The sequence below is a fragment of the Amphiura filiformis genome, chromosome 19 (genome assembly GCF_039555335.1).
Source record: "Amphiura filiformis chromosome 19, Afil_fr2py, whole genome shotgun sequence".
NCBI classification, from domain to species: Eukaryota; Metazoa; Echinodermata; class Ophiuroidea; order Amphilepidida; family Amphiuridae; genus Amphiura; species Amphiura filiformis.
In genome coordinates this window covers 26,366,763-26,379,180 of record NC_092646.1, presented here as the reverse complement: position 1 = coordinate 26,379,180, position 12,418 = coordinate 26,366,763, and the positions used below count along the sequence as shown (strand labels likewise).

The 12,418-nt window shown below is 40.6% G+C and overlaps 1 protein-coding gene across 1 annotated transcript in view; it reads right to left on the bottom strand.

The window, feature by feature from the left end:
* LOC140140471 (transient receptor potential cation channel subfamily M member-like 2) overlaps nucleotides 1–8,749 on the bottom strand; it is a 31,601-nt gene extending 22,852 nt beyond the window's left edge. The window contains exons 1-6 of the mRNA XM_072162231.1: nucleotides 8,497–8,749; nucleotides 7,462–7,701; nucleotides 3,716–3,902; nucleotides 2,829–3,028; nucleotides 2,360–2,516; nucleotides 1,216–1,511 (exon numbers count right to left, since the gene is read on the bottom strand). Coding sequence (XP_072018332.1) covers nucleotides 1,216–1,511; nucleotides 2,360–2,516; nucleotides 2,829–3,028; nucleotides 3,716–3,902; nucleotides 7,462–7,701; nucleotides 8,497–8,553 — 1,137 coding nt within the window. The 5' untranslated portion in view covers nucleotides 8,554–8,749. The remainder of the gene's footprint in view (nucleotides 1–1,215; nucleotides 1,512–2,359; nucleotides 2,517–2,828; nucleotides 3,029–3,715; nucleotides 3,903–7,461; nucleotides 7,702–8,496) is intronic.
* Nucleotides 8,750–12,418: the final 3,669 nt, after the last annotated feature.

Below are 12,418 nucleotides of genomic sequence, written 5' to 3'. Positions count from 1 at the left end.
AAATATCCGCAGTGCCCAAACTGTCACCGGGTTCAAATCCCTTCTGAAAACATACCTTTTCTCATGATGTTGCTTTTGTTTTGTTTTGTTTTGTTTTCTGTGTTTCTGCGCTTTGTATCCTCTGGCATTAGGCGCATTATAAATGCCGTGTTACTTACTGTTACTTACTTACTATCTATCTATCTAATCAGATGCCGATTTTGGGCTACCTATACCAGTACTCAATCAAATGCTAATTTTTGGCTAGCTACCAGTACTCAATCAAATGCCAATTTTAGGCTAGCTACCAGTACTCAACCAAATGCCGATTTTGGGCTAGCTACCAGTACTCAATCAAATGCTAATTTTCGGCTAGCTACCAGTACTCAATCAAATGCCAATTTTCGGCTAGCTACCAGTACTCAACCAAATGCCGATTTTAGTCTAGCTACCCGTACTCAATCAAATGCCAATTTTAGGCCACCTACCAGTACTCAATCAAATGCTAATTTTCGGCTAGCTACCAGAACTCAATCAAATGCAGATTTTAGGCCAGCTACCAGTACTCAATCAAATGCCAATTTTGGGCTAGCTACCAGTACTCAGTAAAATGCCGATTTTGGGCTAGCTACCAGTACTCAATCAAATGCTAATTTTGGGCTAGCTACCAGTACTCAATCAAATGCCGTTTTCGGGCTATCTATATACCGCTACTCAATCAATACCAATTCATGGCTAACTAGGTAGCTAAAACTCGCCATTGATTGAACTTACCCGTACTCAATGAATGCCTACCAAAACCTACATGTACCTAATGTTACTAAAACCCAAAAAGGTTTGATCCTCGACCGTCCTATATTACTAGCCTTCAGAGATTCCAACTTAAGCCTAAACAAACCACACCCCGTAAAAGTTCTGCATTGATTGCTTTGATAAGTTAGCAGTTAGCATGCCATTCCTCTTCGCTGAAACCTCTTTAACACATTTGGTATATGTTTTCACCATTGGCCTATATGACAACATCCACGCGCGGTATTGGTAGTTAGCGATAGCCAGTCCATTTCAGTGCGGCAAAGTCAACAAATTTCTGTTGTCTGTAGGCGTCTTTTGTTTCTGCACTGAGGGCAATCATGTCTTACGAGCTTTGCTCTTGTGATTGTCCTACCATCCTTTTCTTGATATTTTGTTATTGTATATAATATGATGCATGATGGTGAAATAAACTATAAAACTTACCTTGTTATCCACCACCTTCCAATCCCTCTCATTATCACTGTACAGAACCTTGAATTTTGTAACCCACATGTCAGCTTGAGGGTTCCCCTTCATTTGCAATCCATTCACACGCCTTGGGTATGTCATATCCAGGGAGATCCATTGGTTACCGTCGCCAACGTCGGCTATCCAGGCTTCCGAATCGTCGAGTCCAATCTTTGTATGGTGGCAGGTACGGTGAGTTGAACTGGAACAGGAAATTTGTTCCTTTCTATTCACTTTGTCTTTACATGCTAGATATTGCGTTTCACCGAAGGCTTCAAAATAAAAGTCATTAATAACATATAATGATGTATATTCATACGTAGCGGTAAACGTAAATAGGAAGCAATTTTAGACTTCTACGCTACTCAATTTTTGTACACTCACCGGAGCGCTTTCACCGGGTCAACCGGCGTCTTCAGCGGATGTTATTGCTCTGAAGATTTGTTGTTGCTAGTGATGTTGTTGGAACACCTCCGATGTTCATAAATCCAAAACAGAACATAAATCCAAAGCGGCCAGTTCTAAGTCAGCAATCAAGGAACATATTGACAGGAGCAAAGGGCACCAGATTGACTGGGAAAACGTGAAAGTGTTAGAGAGGGAGTCTAAGGACTTCCCTCGTAGGGTCTTGGAAGCCATCCATATCAGAACCAAAAGACCCAGACTGAACCGTGACAAAGGGTTAGACATCGACCCTGTTTGGGACAACCTCCTGACCCCCGGAACCAAGGGGCGCCACCACATCTTCAAGCTTGACGTCATCTACATCTATGACGTCATCGGAGGTGCTCCAACAACATCACTAGCAACAACAAATCTTCAGAGCAATAACATCCGCTGAAGACGCCGGTTGACCCGGTGAAAGCGCTCCGGTGAGTGTACTAAAATTGAGTAGCGTAGAAGTCTAAAATTGCTTCCCATTAATAACATGTTTGGATGTTTGTATAAACAGTAGCTCGATGCGGAGATCTCCTTTCTACAATAAAATTATTGGATTGGGTGTAATATGGAGAGTATGCCCAATTAATGGGCACCTGTACTGCGGAGTCTACGAGAACCAAAAAATCAATTTGGTACCAATTTGGTACTTTGATACTCTCATGTAATGGGCAATACTTACTCCTCATTTCTCTTTCCAATTTTACTCGCAATTCGATATCCAATCTTTGATCTGTTGTGTCATCTACAAAGATGAAATGACTGTGGTTTGGGTCTAATGCTTCATCGATGAAGTTTTCCGTCACATTGAAATATGTCCGACATTCTAGCTCAGCTACCTGCCAAATTAAGGAAATGGCGTACACTGTAAAAATTGTGTTTAGGTAAGAATTGGCAATACAAATTTTAAACAAAATCCTTCCGAAAATCTCAAATTTCACGCGCTAATTTCACCACTTTCCTTTTTTAACTTGAACGGGTTTGACCAGATCAACAGCCGCGTCCAAATGCAATGCAACTCGAAACTTGAAAATAAGATTGTATTGGTACGAGGCGAGGTAAACAACCAATTTGGAAAAATAATGTGCATTTTCGGAGCAGCGACCAAAAACAGGGGTCTTAAACGCAATATCTCTGCACTTTCGCTATACCTGATGGTTTGTGACGGATTTCTCCAATTTGTCTCTGACATCATCATCAACGCATTTCCAGCCACATACTCCGAGAGTTATTGGATCAGCATTGTCATCGGATCCTTTAGGCTTGTGGGCCCATTCGTATTCGCTCAAGCCTCTGGCTGTGTACTTCATAACTCCTTCGTGAGCTCCACCCGAGATAACCATTGCGAGATCTGGATTGAAAAAGCATAAAAAAACCAAAAAAACAAAACAAAACAAAAACAAAAATTAAAACAATAATTGACCTGTGCAGCTTCCTTTTTTGTCCCCCCCCAAAAAAAAAACAACACCTACATTTTGGGTTAATATAGGGCAAAATTGCAAAATTGCGCACTGGCCAATCTAATTGCTAAAACAGTGTGAAATTGAAATTTTTTGCGCACTTCGCGTGCTATTTTTTGTGTCAGGTTTTATAATATCCAAATTACACATCTTTAGCTGGATCCGCCCTTTTTCGCTAAAACATTTGAAACATTTTGGGTCGCAGACACGCAATCATGTAAATTGTGGCCGAGCAGAGAGACCTGGAAAAGTTCTCAGGAGTGGGTCCCCTTTCAAAAACCTGGATCCGCCCCTGTCGTACATCCCCACCAAAATGAAAACCAATATATCCCGTTGTATTTTAAGAACTGACAATTTGTATATTCCGTTTCGAAAAGATTAGAGTAATCAATCCCGATTGTCACAATTCATCCAGGTGCTGGCGTGCTGCTTCTCCTGACCCTACAATACTACTAATATCAGCCGCCCTTTTGGGAGCATTGTCGTGTTTTTTTACATGTGCGTGTTAACCGGGATGTTAACCACGAAAATATTTTAAAACATTCCATATAATCAAACAAATATACCGTAACACATACCTTCATTTTTGACAGCAGCGTCAACAAGACCTTTGCGAAAAACCTCTTTGACGACCGCATTCCTAGGAAAGTCCCAAGCTCCTCCAGTAACAGATAACACTAGGCCGGGCGGCAAGGTCATATTCCACTCAGTACTCATCCATTTGCATAGGGCTTTCACATCTACATCTGGTTTTACCTTCACAAACTGAAATTAATAATGCAAGAAGAAGAATTAAAATAAAAACTATTCCAAAGTCGTAAAGCCAGATATGTGATTAAAAGCTACACCAGTAGGCCCGGTCCCCGCACTCCGTTCATCCGCGGGTATTCATGCTCGTCGAAAATTTCGCGAAATAAGGGGTGTTTTGAGATAAAGAAACGCGATTCGCGAAACACACAAAAAAGGGGTGTTGTTTTTTCAAACCACGTGTTCGCGAAATTGACAAAAAGGCTATTTTCATCGAGTAGCCTACGCGTTTCTGCTAGAAAAGGGTATTATTAGAAATATCGTTCGCGTTTTAGGGAAAATAGGGGTATTATCGAAGGGCAAATAATTCGCGAAATCGTTAAAAAAAGGAGGGTGTTTCCCCTAAAAACTTCGCGAAATGAGATGCAAAATGGGGTGTTTTTAAAGTTCACCGACAAGCATGAATACCTGCGGATGGACGGAGTGCGGGGACCGGGCCAGTAGGCCCTGGATAACTCAAAAAAGGGTGAAAGGTCATTGCTGGACCACAATGAACAGAATGTAACGAATCTAAAATGCCAGCAAATATAAGAGCACCAATGATGCTGTAGCTCAATGTTTCTGGATATCTTCTTTTTCGACCGCCGTCACTACTGACGATTGGCTATACTATCTGGCTGCAGCCCCTTACCTCCTTCTTCCAAGCTGTTCTGTTCTGAGCTAGACCATGTAGACGCTTGGCTTGCACTAGGTTCATACCTGTCCATTCTTTGATGTTGTCATTTCATTTCATTTCATATTTATTTAGTCTTATCAACATCAACAATTTACATTTTAAAAGGCACATATAGAAAATACTTAAATACATTTTATAAAAACAGAATAAGAATATAAACAGCACAAATTTATAGAGAGCACGTTGATAAGACCAAGGATAGCCCAAAAAGCCTTTAAAAGGGGACAACATCAATGACAAAGAAGGAAACAAACAAAACAGTCAAGTACTAGAACTACCCCCCTTCTTGTGATCTTGCTTTTGTAGCAAGATGAGCTTTTACTTCTTTTTTGAAGTTGGCATAGCCATTGATGGATTTAATATTGCTTGGGAGACAGTTCCAGGCCTTGACTGTAGTGTATTGGAAGGTGGTACTACCAATTTGCCCATGAAACTTTGGAACAACAAAATCTGTCAATCTGTCGTCCTCTCTTCCCTTTCCCTTCAACTTTTCCTTCTATTATCTGGAGTGTTAATGCACTGCCACTTTCTCTGAAGATGTGACCAAGGTATGTTAATTTTCTTGTCATCAACTCTCAGCAGCTATCTATTCACACCAAGTTCACTAAGGATGCTCATGTCTCTTCTTTTATCCTAACTGGTGTTTAGCATTCTTCTCCTGTATCACATTTCAGCAGCAAGCCCCGGGCAGCAAGCACCCGGTTCACATCTACTTTGGTCAAAGTCCAGCCCTCCAAGCCATAAAGGAGTACACTCCATACCATATCTTGATCAGTTTCATTTATACTTCTGTTGCAAGGTTCCGATCATTCCACAGATCCTGAAGTTCAACTGTTCTTCCTGTGGCCATTTCAATAATGGCTTTGATGTCTGCCGTGCAATTTGTATTGTATGTTTTCGCCGAGCCCAGATACTTCAAGTGGTTGACATGTTCAACTTCTTCTCCATCTATTGTGATGTTGTACTTTTTTCCTTCTGTCTCAGCAACCAGAAGTTTTCTTCACATTGAGTATGAGATTCATGTCTTTGCCAGTTACATCTATGTTGCCAATCTTTCTATGTTATCGACTGATGTTTCAAGGAGTGCGTCTGCATATCGGAGGTTTGAGATTGGTATACCTCCTACTGTGATGCCATAAGTATCTACATCAGCACCCCTCATCGCTTTCTCTGTGTCTGTCACGAAAAGATATGTGACGAAATGCAGCCATGACTCACACCTTTGGTCTTACTGAACTCATCTGTATTTTCACCATTTCATCTGATCTTTACTCTCTGGTTTACATACAAGGATTGTAGCAGAAACACAAGATGTACTGGGAAGCCCATTTCTTTAATTACACCATGCAAACAGATTAACGTGGCTGACTGAATCAAACGCCTTTGTATAATCAATGAACATGACGAAAACTTCATCACCTATACTCAAATATCTTCTCCATTAGTATCTGAAGGCATACCAAAATGTCTCTGGTTCCTCGGCCTTTCCTGTAAGCAGCTTATTCTTCTGGTAGTTCTTGCTTCAGGCAGTTCTTCATGTTCTTTGCTCTGGTATACCTGATGAGTGCGATGGTCCGGTAGTTGGAACATTGCTGGGGTCCCCAGCCTTTTAACATCACAAACTCCTGTATTTTCATGTCTTCTGGCCATACACAACTTGTCCATATACTTATGTAAAGTTGGTGTAAAGTTTCTAGTCCATACCGTCCTGAGGCTTTTACTAGCTCGGCAGGTATACCGCCAAGACCTGGTGATTTCCCAGTCTTGAGTTTGCTAACTGCATGCTCAACTTCACTTTACTTCACACAGGAGGTGGAGGGTCTACCTCTTCAACCGGTGCTTTGGCATGGAAAGTGGTACTTCTCCATCTGGTTTTCCAAACAGCTTTCCACCATGCATATTCTTTCCATCTGTTCATGATATCTTCCGACTCACTGAGAAATTTTCCTTCTCTATCCTTGATGCATGCTTGCTGTATTGGAGTGGACTTAGGTTTTACTGATCTAAACATTGCCTTGGATTTCCCGGTTGCATCAAAGTCTATAATCTGCTTACATAGTTCTTCGAGCCATGTTGTCTTGTCTCCTTTGCTCCTTTTCTGGATCTCAGCACGCAGCTCTTTTATTTGTTTCGATGTTTCTAGGTTGGCGTGTTACTTTGTTTGCGCAACCTGCTCTTTTCCTTAGCTAGATCAAGTACTTCGTGGCTAATCCATGGCTTTTTGGGAACTCTTTTGGCTCTTCCAATTGTTTGCTCAGCTGTCTGTGTTGACCAGAAGGATGCAGGTTTGGTTTCATTTAATAATTATATTTCGGTTCATCGCTTCATTTCTGAAATGTTATTCGGTTTCATACTCAATCTTGGCCTCTGGGTGGGGTCATTCAGCCTCTGCGACTCTCGGGAATATATTGTGGGCTCTTGTTACATTCTATAGGGTCCAGAACTTAAAAGTTCCCCCTAATACGTTTTAGAATAAGTCAAAATATATTTTACGAAATGTAAAAAGATATGTATAGCCCTATTTGTTTTAAACATGTGGGCCAATTTATAGCGTCACTCGTCATTGCGTTCAATCACAATGGTTAATTGTGTAAGAAAAGAGGCCGTTTTAAAAGTTGCACCATAGCAGTCAGGTTTTCTTTAACAAACACATGAATAGACGTGGCCTACTGTATTGTTTGAGAGACTGTTGCATCTGAGTCCATAGGAGTCAGCTCTCGTTTTTGTATTGCTCAAACAAATCGACATTTTTCTTACGTATGCACGGTCAGGCTCTTACGTACACTTTGTACGTAAGTGAAAATGGCAAAATGGGGTAATATAAGATAATCGATACTCTACCTTACGATTTCCAATTGGTCTTGGTTTTGTTTTCAGTCGATGTGTACTTTCTTCAGTGAACTTAAACTCTCCATTGAAGTTGAAGGGTGAGCTGGGTTGTTGCTGTGTCCCCGGTTGTGTCTGCGGTTGTGGATTCACAGGTGGCTGTGTCGGTGGTTTTGGAGTTGGCTGTGCCTGTGGTGGTGGTGGTGGATTCACAGTTGACCCTCCATTCGGATTCGCATTATTTTGTTGATTATTCTTCATTAGAAAAAAACAAACAGTATTAATCGGATTCCGATATCTGCAATTATTTGAACATCCATTTTTTGCCCAGTCCATGCCGGCCTTTAATATTGACAGAATATAACCAGTATAATATGTTTCAAAGGAGAATTTAAAAAAAACCCATAAATTGAATTCTAAAAAGAATTATGCCTAAAACTAAAACGAATTTTGAAGAAGAGGGGGGGGAGATTTCAAACGTAGATTTTCAGAGAAGAAATAAATTTACCTGGGAACGCGTGGGTAGTTTGGGGTGAGCAAAATGTCTGCTCTTTTGGACCCCCACCCCCCCCGGGCTGGAGCCGAGCCTATACCACGTTTACATTGGGCAAAAGTCGTAATCGACTTCAGCTGCATTTTGAATTACGACAGCAGATTAATTCGTGGGTGTTTACACTACATCGGCTGAATTCGATTCCAAATTCGCATTCACGAATATCGAATTCGTTTGTTACCAATGGTTACGGCATCCGTGTTCGTTTACATTTAGCAAAAAGTCGTAATTAATGACGACTTATTCGAATTCACTTGAAATGAATGATGATACAAGTCATCATTGGAATCAAATGATAGTCATATAACGACACAAAAAGATAAGTGACTATCATTGAGGACTGAGTTCCGCAGTCCACATTCGAATTACGACTTTGGAATTACGATTAATTACAACTCTACCTGTTTACATGTATGATACGAATTAAGTCGATTACAACTTTAGTGAATTCGATTACGACTTTCGCCCAATGTAAACGGGGTACTACATGTACTTACCACATTTCCTGTTCCACCTGCTGGTTGTGGCGTTAAAGGTATATACGACGTCGACATTGTCCTGACTGCACCAGTAGGCCCTAGATCTTATGATAGATTAATCTTCCGCTCCTGTTTTTATGACCAAAAGAAACCAAAACTTTAATCATTGATTGGTTACCCACGACATGATCTCAACACAAATGTTTCATGAAAGGAGGCCTTTATACTTGTTTACCAAATCGAGAACATTCGACCTCCCAACCGGCCTGCCAACGGCGCCAATCGGTTATAAATTCATGAATAGGCCGAGTCCTCGATATTGCATATAGATTATCTTATCAAATTGCATGAACCGACTCATTATTTAGTCATCTTAACACCCATTAACAATCTTATCCGTTTGAACACAGATATTGGAACACATTACCCTAAATACTGTAATAATAGCCTTTGTTACTCCATTATTATGAAACACGGAAGTTTTTTCCCGCATTTCAGTGAGTGATGCCAACGCCGCGCCTTAGGCGCACAACTTGGCTACTTGCCGCTACTAAAAAAAGCATGCCGCTATATACTACTTGCCTAAAATTGGGCTACTTTTGCCAGTCTCAGAGCTTCTCAGTCTCAAATAATTTTCCAAATCCTGGTCAATAATGATAAGATTGTTTCCGAATTAAGAAACTACCTGAACCTTCTGCCTGAGACCTTCTTCCTGTCAAAATACTTAGTTTGCCAAACGAAATATAGTTCACTTATGGTTTTTTATTGTTGTTTTTTTGTTGTTGTTGTTTTCTGTTGCTGTTGTTCCCGGCTGTTTTTTTGTTTGTTTGTTTTTTTTGTTTGTTTTTTGTTTGTTTTGTTTTTGATTGTTTTAGTTTAACCGGAGAAGATCATCTTCTCTGGTTTGACATACCCACAAAATTCAGAACTACTTCCCTGCTTGGACCAAGTTTGGACTTTGTTCCAAAATTGCAAAGAATAATGCAATAATTATCGTACTATTATGGCAGTATCAGTGCACCATTACAACACCAATTGCGCGGCGTTTCTTTATGCAAAATGAAATTAGTTATGAAAAATATCATAATTATTGTTAGTATGTGAAATTGTAGGCCCCCTCAGACACCCCCCTGCGTCGCGCAAGCGCGACGTACTGCCGCGCCTATGATTCTCCTTTTGTGCCTCCCCAGGCTCCCCTTTTCAAAAATACTGGATCCGCTACTGCATAAGTCTGCCATGGGGGTAGTCTCCTACACAGCCAGTTTGCGTCGGTCTGACACTCGTCGATCCTCCTATAGCCACATACAGTCTGGCCCGAGACACTACCATGGGGGCAAGTATATTACAAATTGCTGAAATATTTAAGGGATGGGGTATGAACGTTTGGACAGTATTTATTTTGGGACATTAGAGCACATCAGACATATCGAATTGCATTCTGAATACGAAGAATGTCCTTCTGATATCAAATAATTTTGATTTTGTGAAATTCACAATGTAATACACATTTTATGGCAAATGATTAAAATGATATTTTTGATATTTAACAGTACTCGAAGTAAATTTGTGACCATCCACCACAACTGAGCCCGGATGTCGCCAGTGCCACTATTGAGATATGCTCCATTGAACTTAACAATAAACAATAGAAAACAAAGGATTTATTGACTGTTTTATTGATTTTTCACTACTTAAATGTCAAGTACCATAGACATGATATACATCATTTTAAAGCTAATTTCAATTTTTGGTTGAATATCTCAAAAATGATGATTGGCGACTTCAGGGCTCAGTTGTGCTGGATGGTCACATTTTATAAATCTGATGATTTATACTTAAAGTGCATGCAGGTGGGATGAAAAGCCGACGATCAATTGAAAATTTTGACCTTTCGTATTAAAGATATGGATTTTCCCCAAAACACCAAAAAACAAGAGCACCAATGGCGCTGTGGCTCTGCGCTTTTTTCGTAACAGTGAAAGAAATTGTTCTTGGAGTCGATTGTGCAATGTGACAGATCACATTCAATGGGTACATCTCATTTGCAGAGTATATAAGAATACATCAATCAATTTAGGGAATTACTATTTAGCGACATGAATCGAATCGTGTGGAATTGGATAGAAATGGGTCCAAGTGGACCGAAACTGATCAAAATACATAGGCCAATGTCAAAAATAGTGTTGTCTGTTTATACAAATTTATCTCAGTTGACCCCAGGTGACCCTGAAATGGCCTTCCAAAACTTTGGCTCTAAATAGTGACTGTACCCACCAGGTTTCATGCCTATCCAACAGTTTTTACTCATTTGACCTCAGATGACCCCTGGTGACCCGAAATGACCTTCCACAAATTTGACTCCAAATGTTGACTGTACCCACAAAGTTTCATGCCTATGTGACAGCTGTTACTAAATTGACCTCAGATGACCCATGGTGACCCTGAAATGACCTCCCCAAAATTTGGCTCTAAATGTTGACTGTAGGCCTTACCTACCATGTTTCATGCTTATATAACAGTTTTTACTAATTTGACTTTAAATGACCTCTGGATGAACTCAGGTGACCCTGAAATGACCTTCCCAAAATTGGGCTCTAAATGGCGACTGTACCCGCCAAGATTCATGCCCATCCGACATTTTTTACTAAGTTGACCTCAGATGACCCCTGGTGACCCCAAAATGACCTCCAAAAAGTTTAACTCCAAATGTTGACTGTACCCACCAAGTTTCATGCTCATCCGACAATTTTTATTAATTTGACCTCAAATGACCCCTAGTGACCCCAAAATGACCTTCCACAAAATTGACTCTAAATGTTGACTGTACACACCAAGTTTCATGCCCATCCGATAGTTGATACTAATTTGACCTCAAATGACCCCTGGTGACCCCAAAATGACCTTCCAAAAATTTGACTCATAATGTTGACTGTACCCACCAAGTTTCATACCCATATGACAGTTTTTACGAATTAGACCTGAGATGACCCCAAAATGTGACTGCATCCACCAAGTTTCATGTCCGTCCAAAAGTTTTTACTAATTTGACCTCAGATGACCCCTGGTGACCCGTTATGACCTTCCACAAATTTGACTCAAAATGTTGACAGTACCCACAAAGTTTCATGCCCATGTGACAGCTGTTACTAAATTGACCTCAGATGACCCATGGTGACCCTGAAATGACCTTCCAAAAATGTGGCTCTAAATGTTGACTGTAGGCCCTACCTACCATGTTTCATGTTCATATAACATTTTTTACTAATTTGACTTTAAATGACCCCTGGATGACCTCAGGTGACCCTGAAATGACCTTCCCAAAATTGGGCTCTAAATGGCGACTGTACCCGCCAAGATTCATGCCCATCCGACAGTTTTTACTAAGTTGACCTCAGATGACCCCTGGTGACCCCAAAATGACCTCCAAAAAGTTTACCTCCAAATGTTGACTGTACCCACCAAGTTTCATGCTCATCCGACAGTTTTTACTAATTTGACCTCAAATGACCCTAGTAACCCCAAAATGACCTTCCAAAAATTTGACTCTAAATGTTGACTGTACCCACCAAGTTTCATGCCCATCCGACAGTTGTTACTAATTTGACCTCAATTGACCCCTGGTGACCCCCAAATGACCTTCCCAAAATTTGACTCAAAATGTTGACTGTACCCACCAAGTTTCATACCCATATGACAGTTTTTACGAATTAGACCTCAGATGACCCCAAAATGACCTTTTAATAATTTGACTCCAAATGTTGACTGTACCCACAAAGTTTCATGCCCATACGACAATTGTTACTAATTTGACCTCAGATGACCCATGGTGACCCGGAAATGACCTTCCAAAAATTGTGACTCTAAATGTTGACCGCACCCACCAAGTTTCATGCCCATACGACAGTTTTTAATAATTTGACCACAAACGACCCCTGGTGAC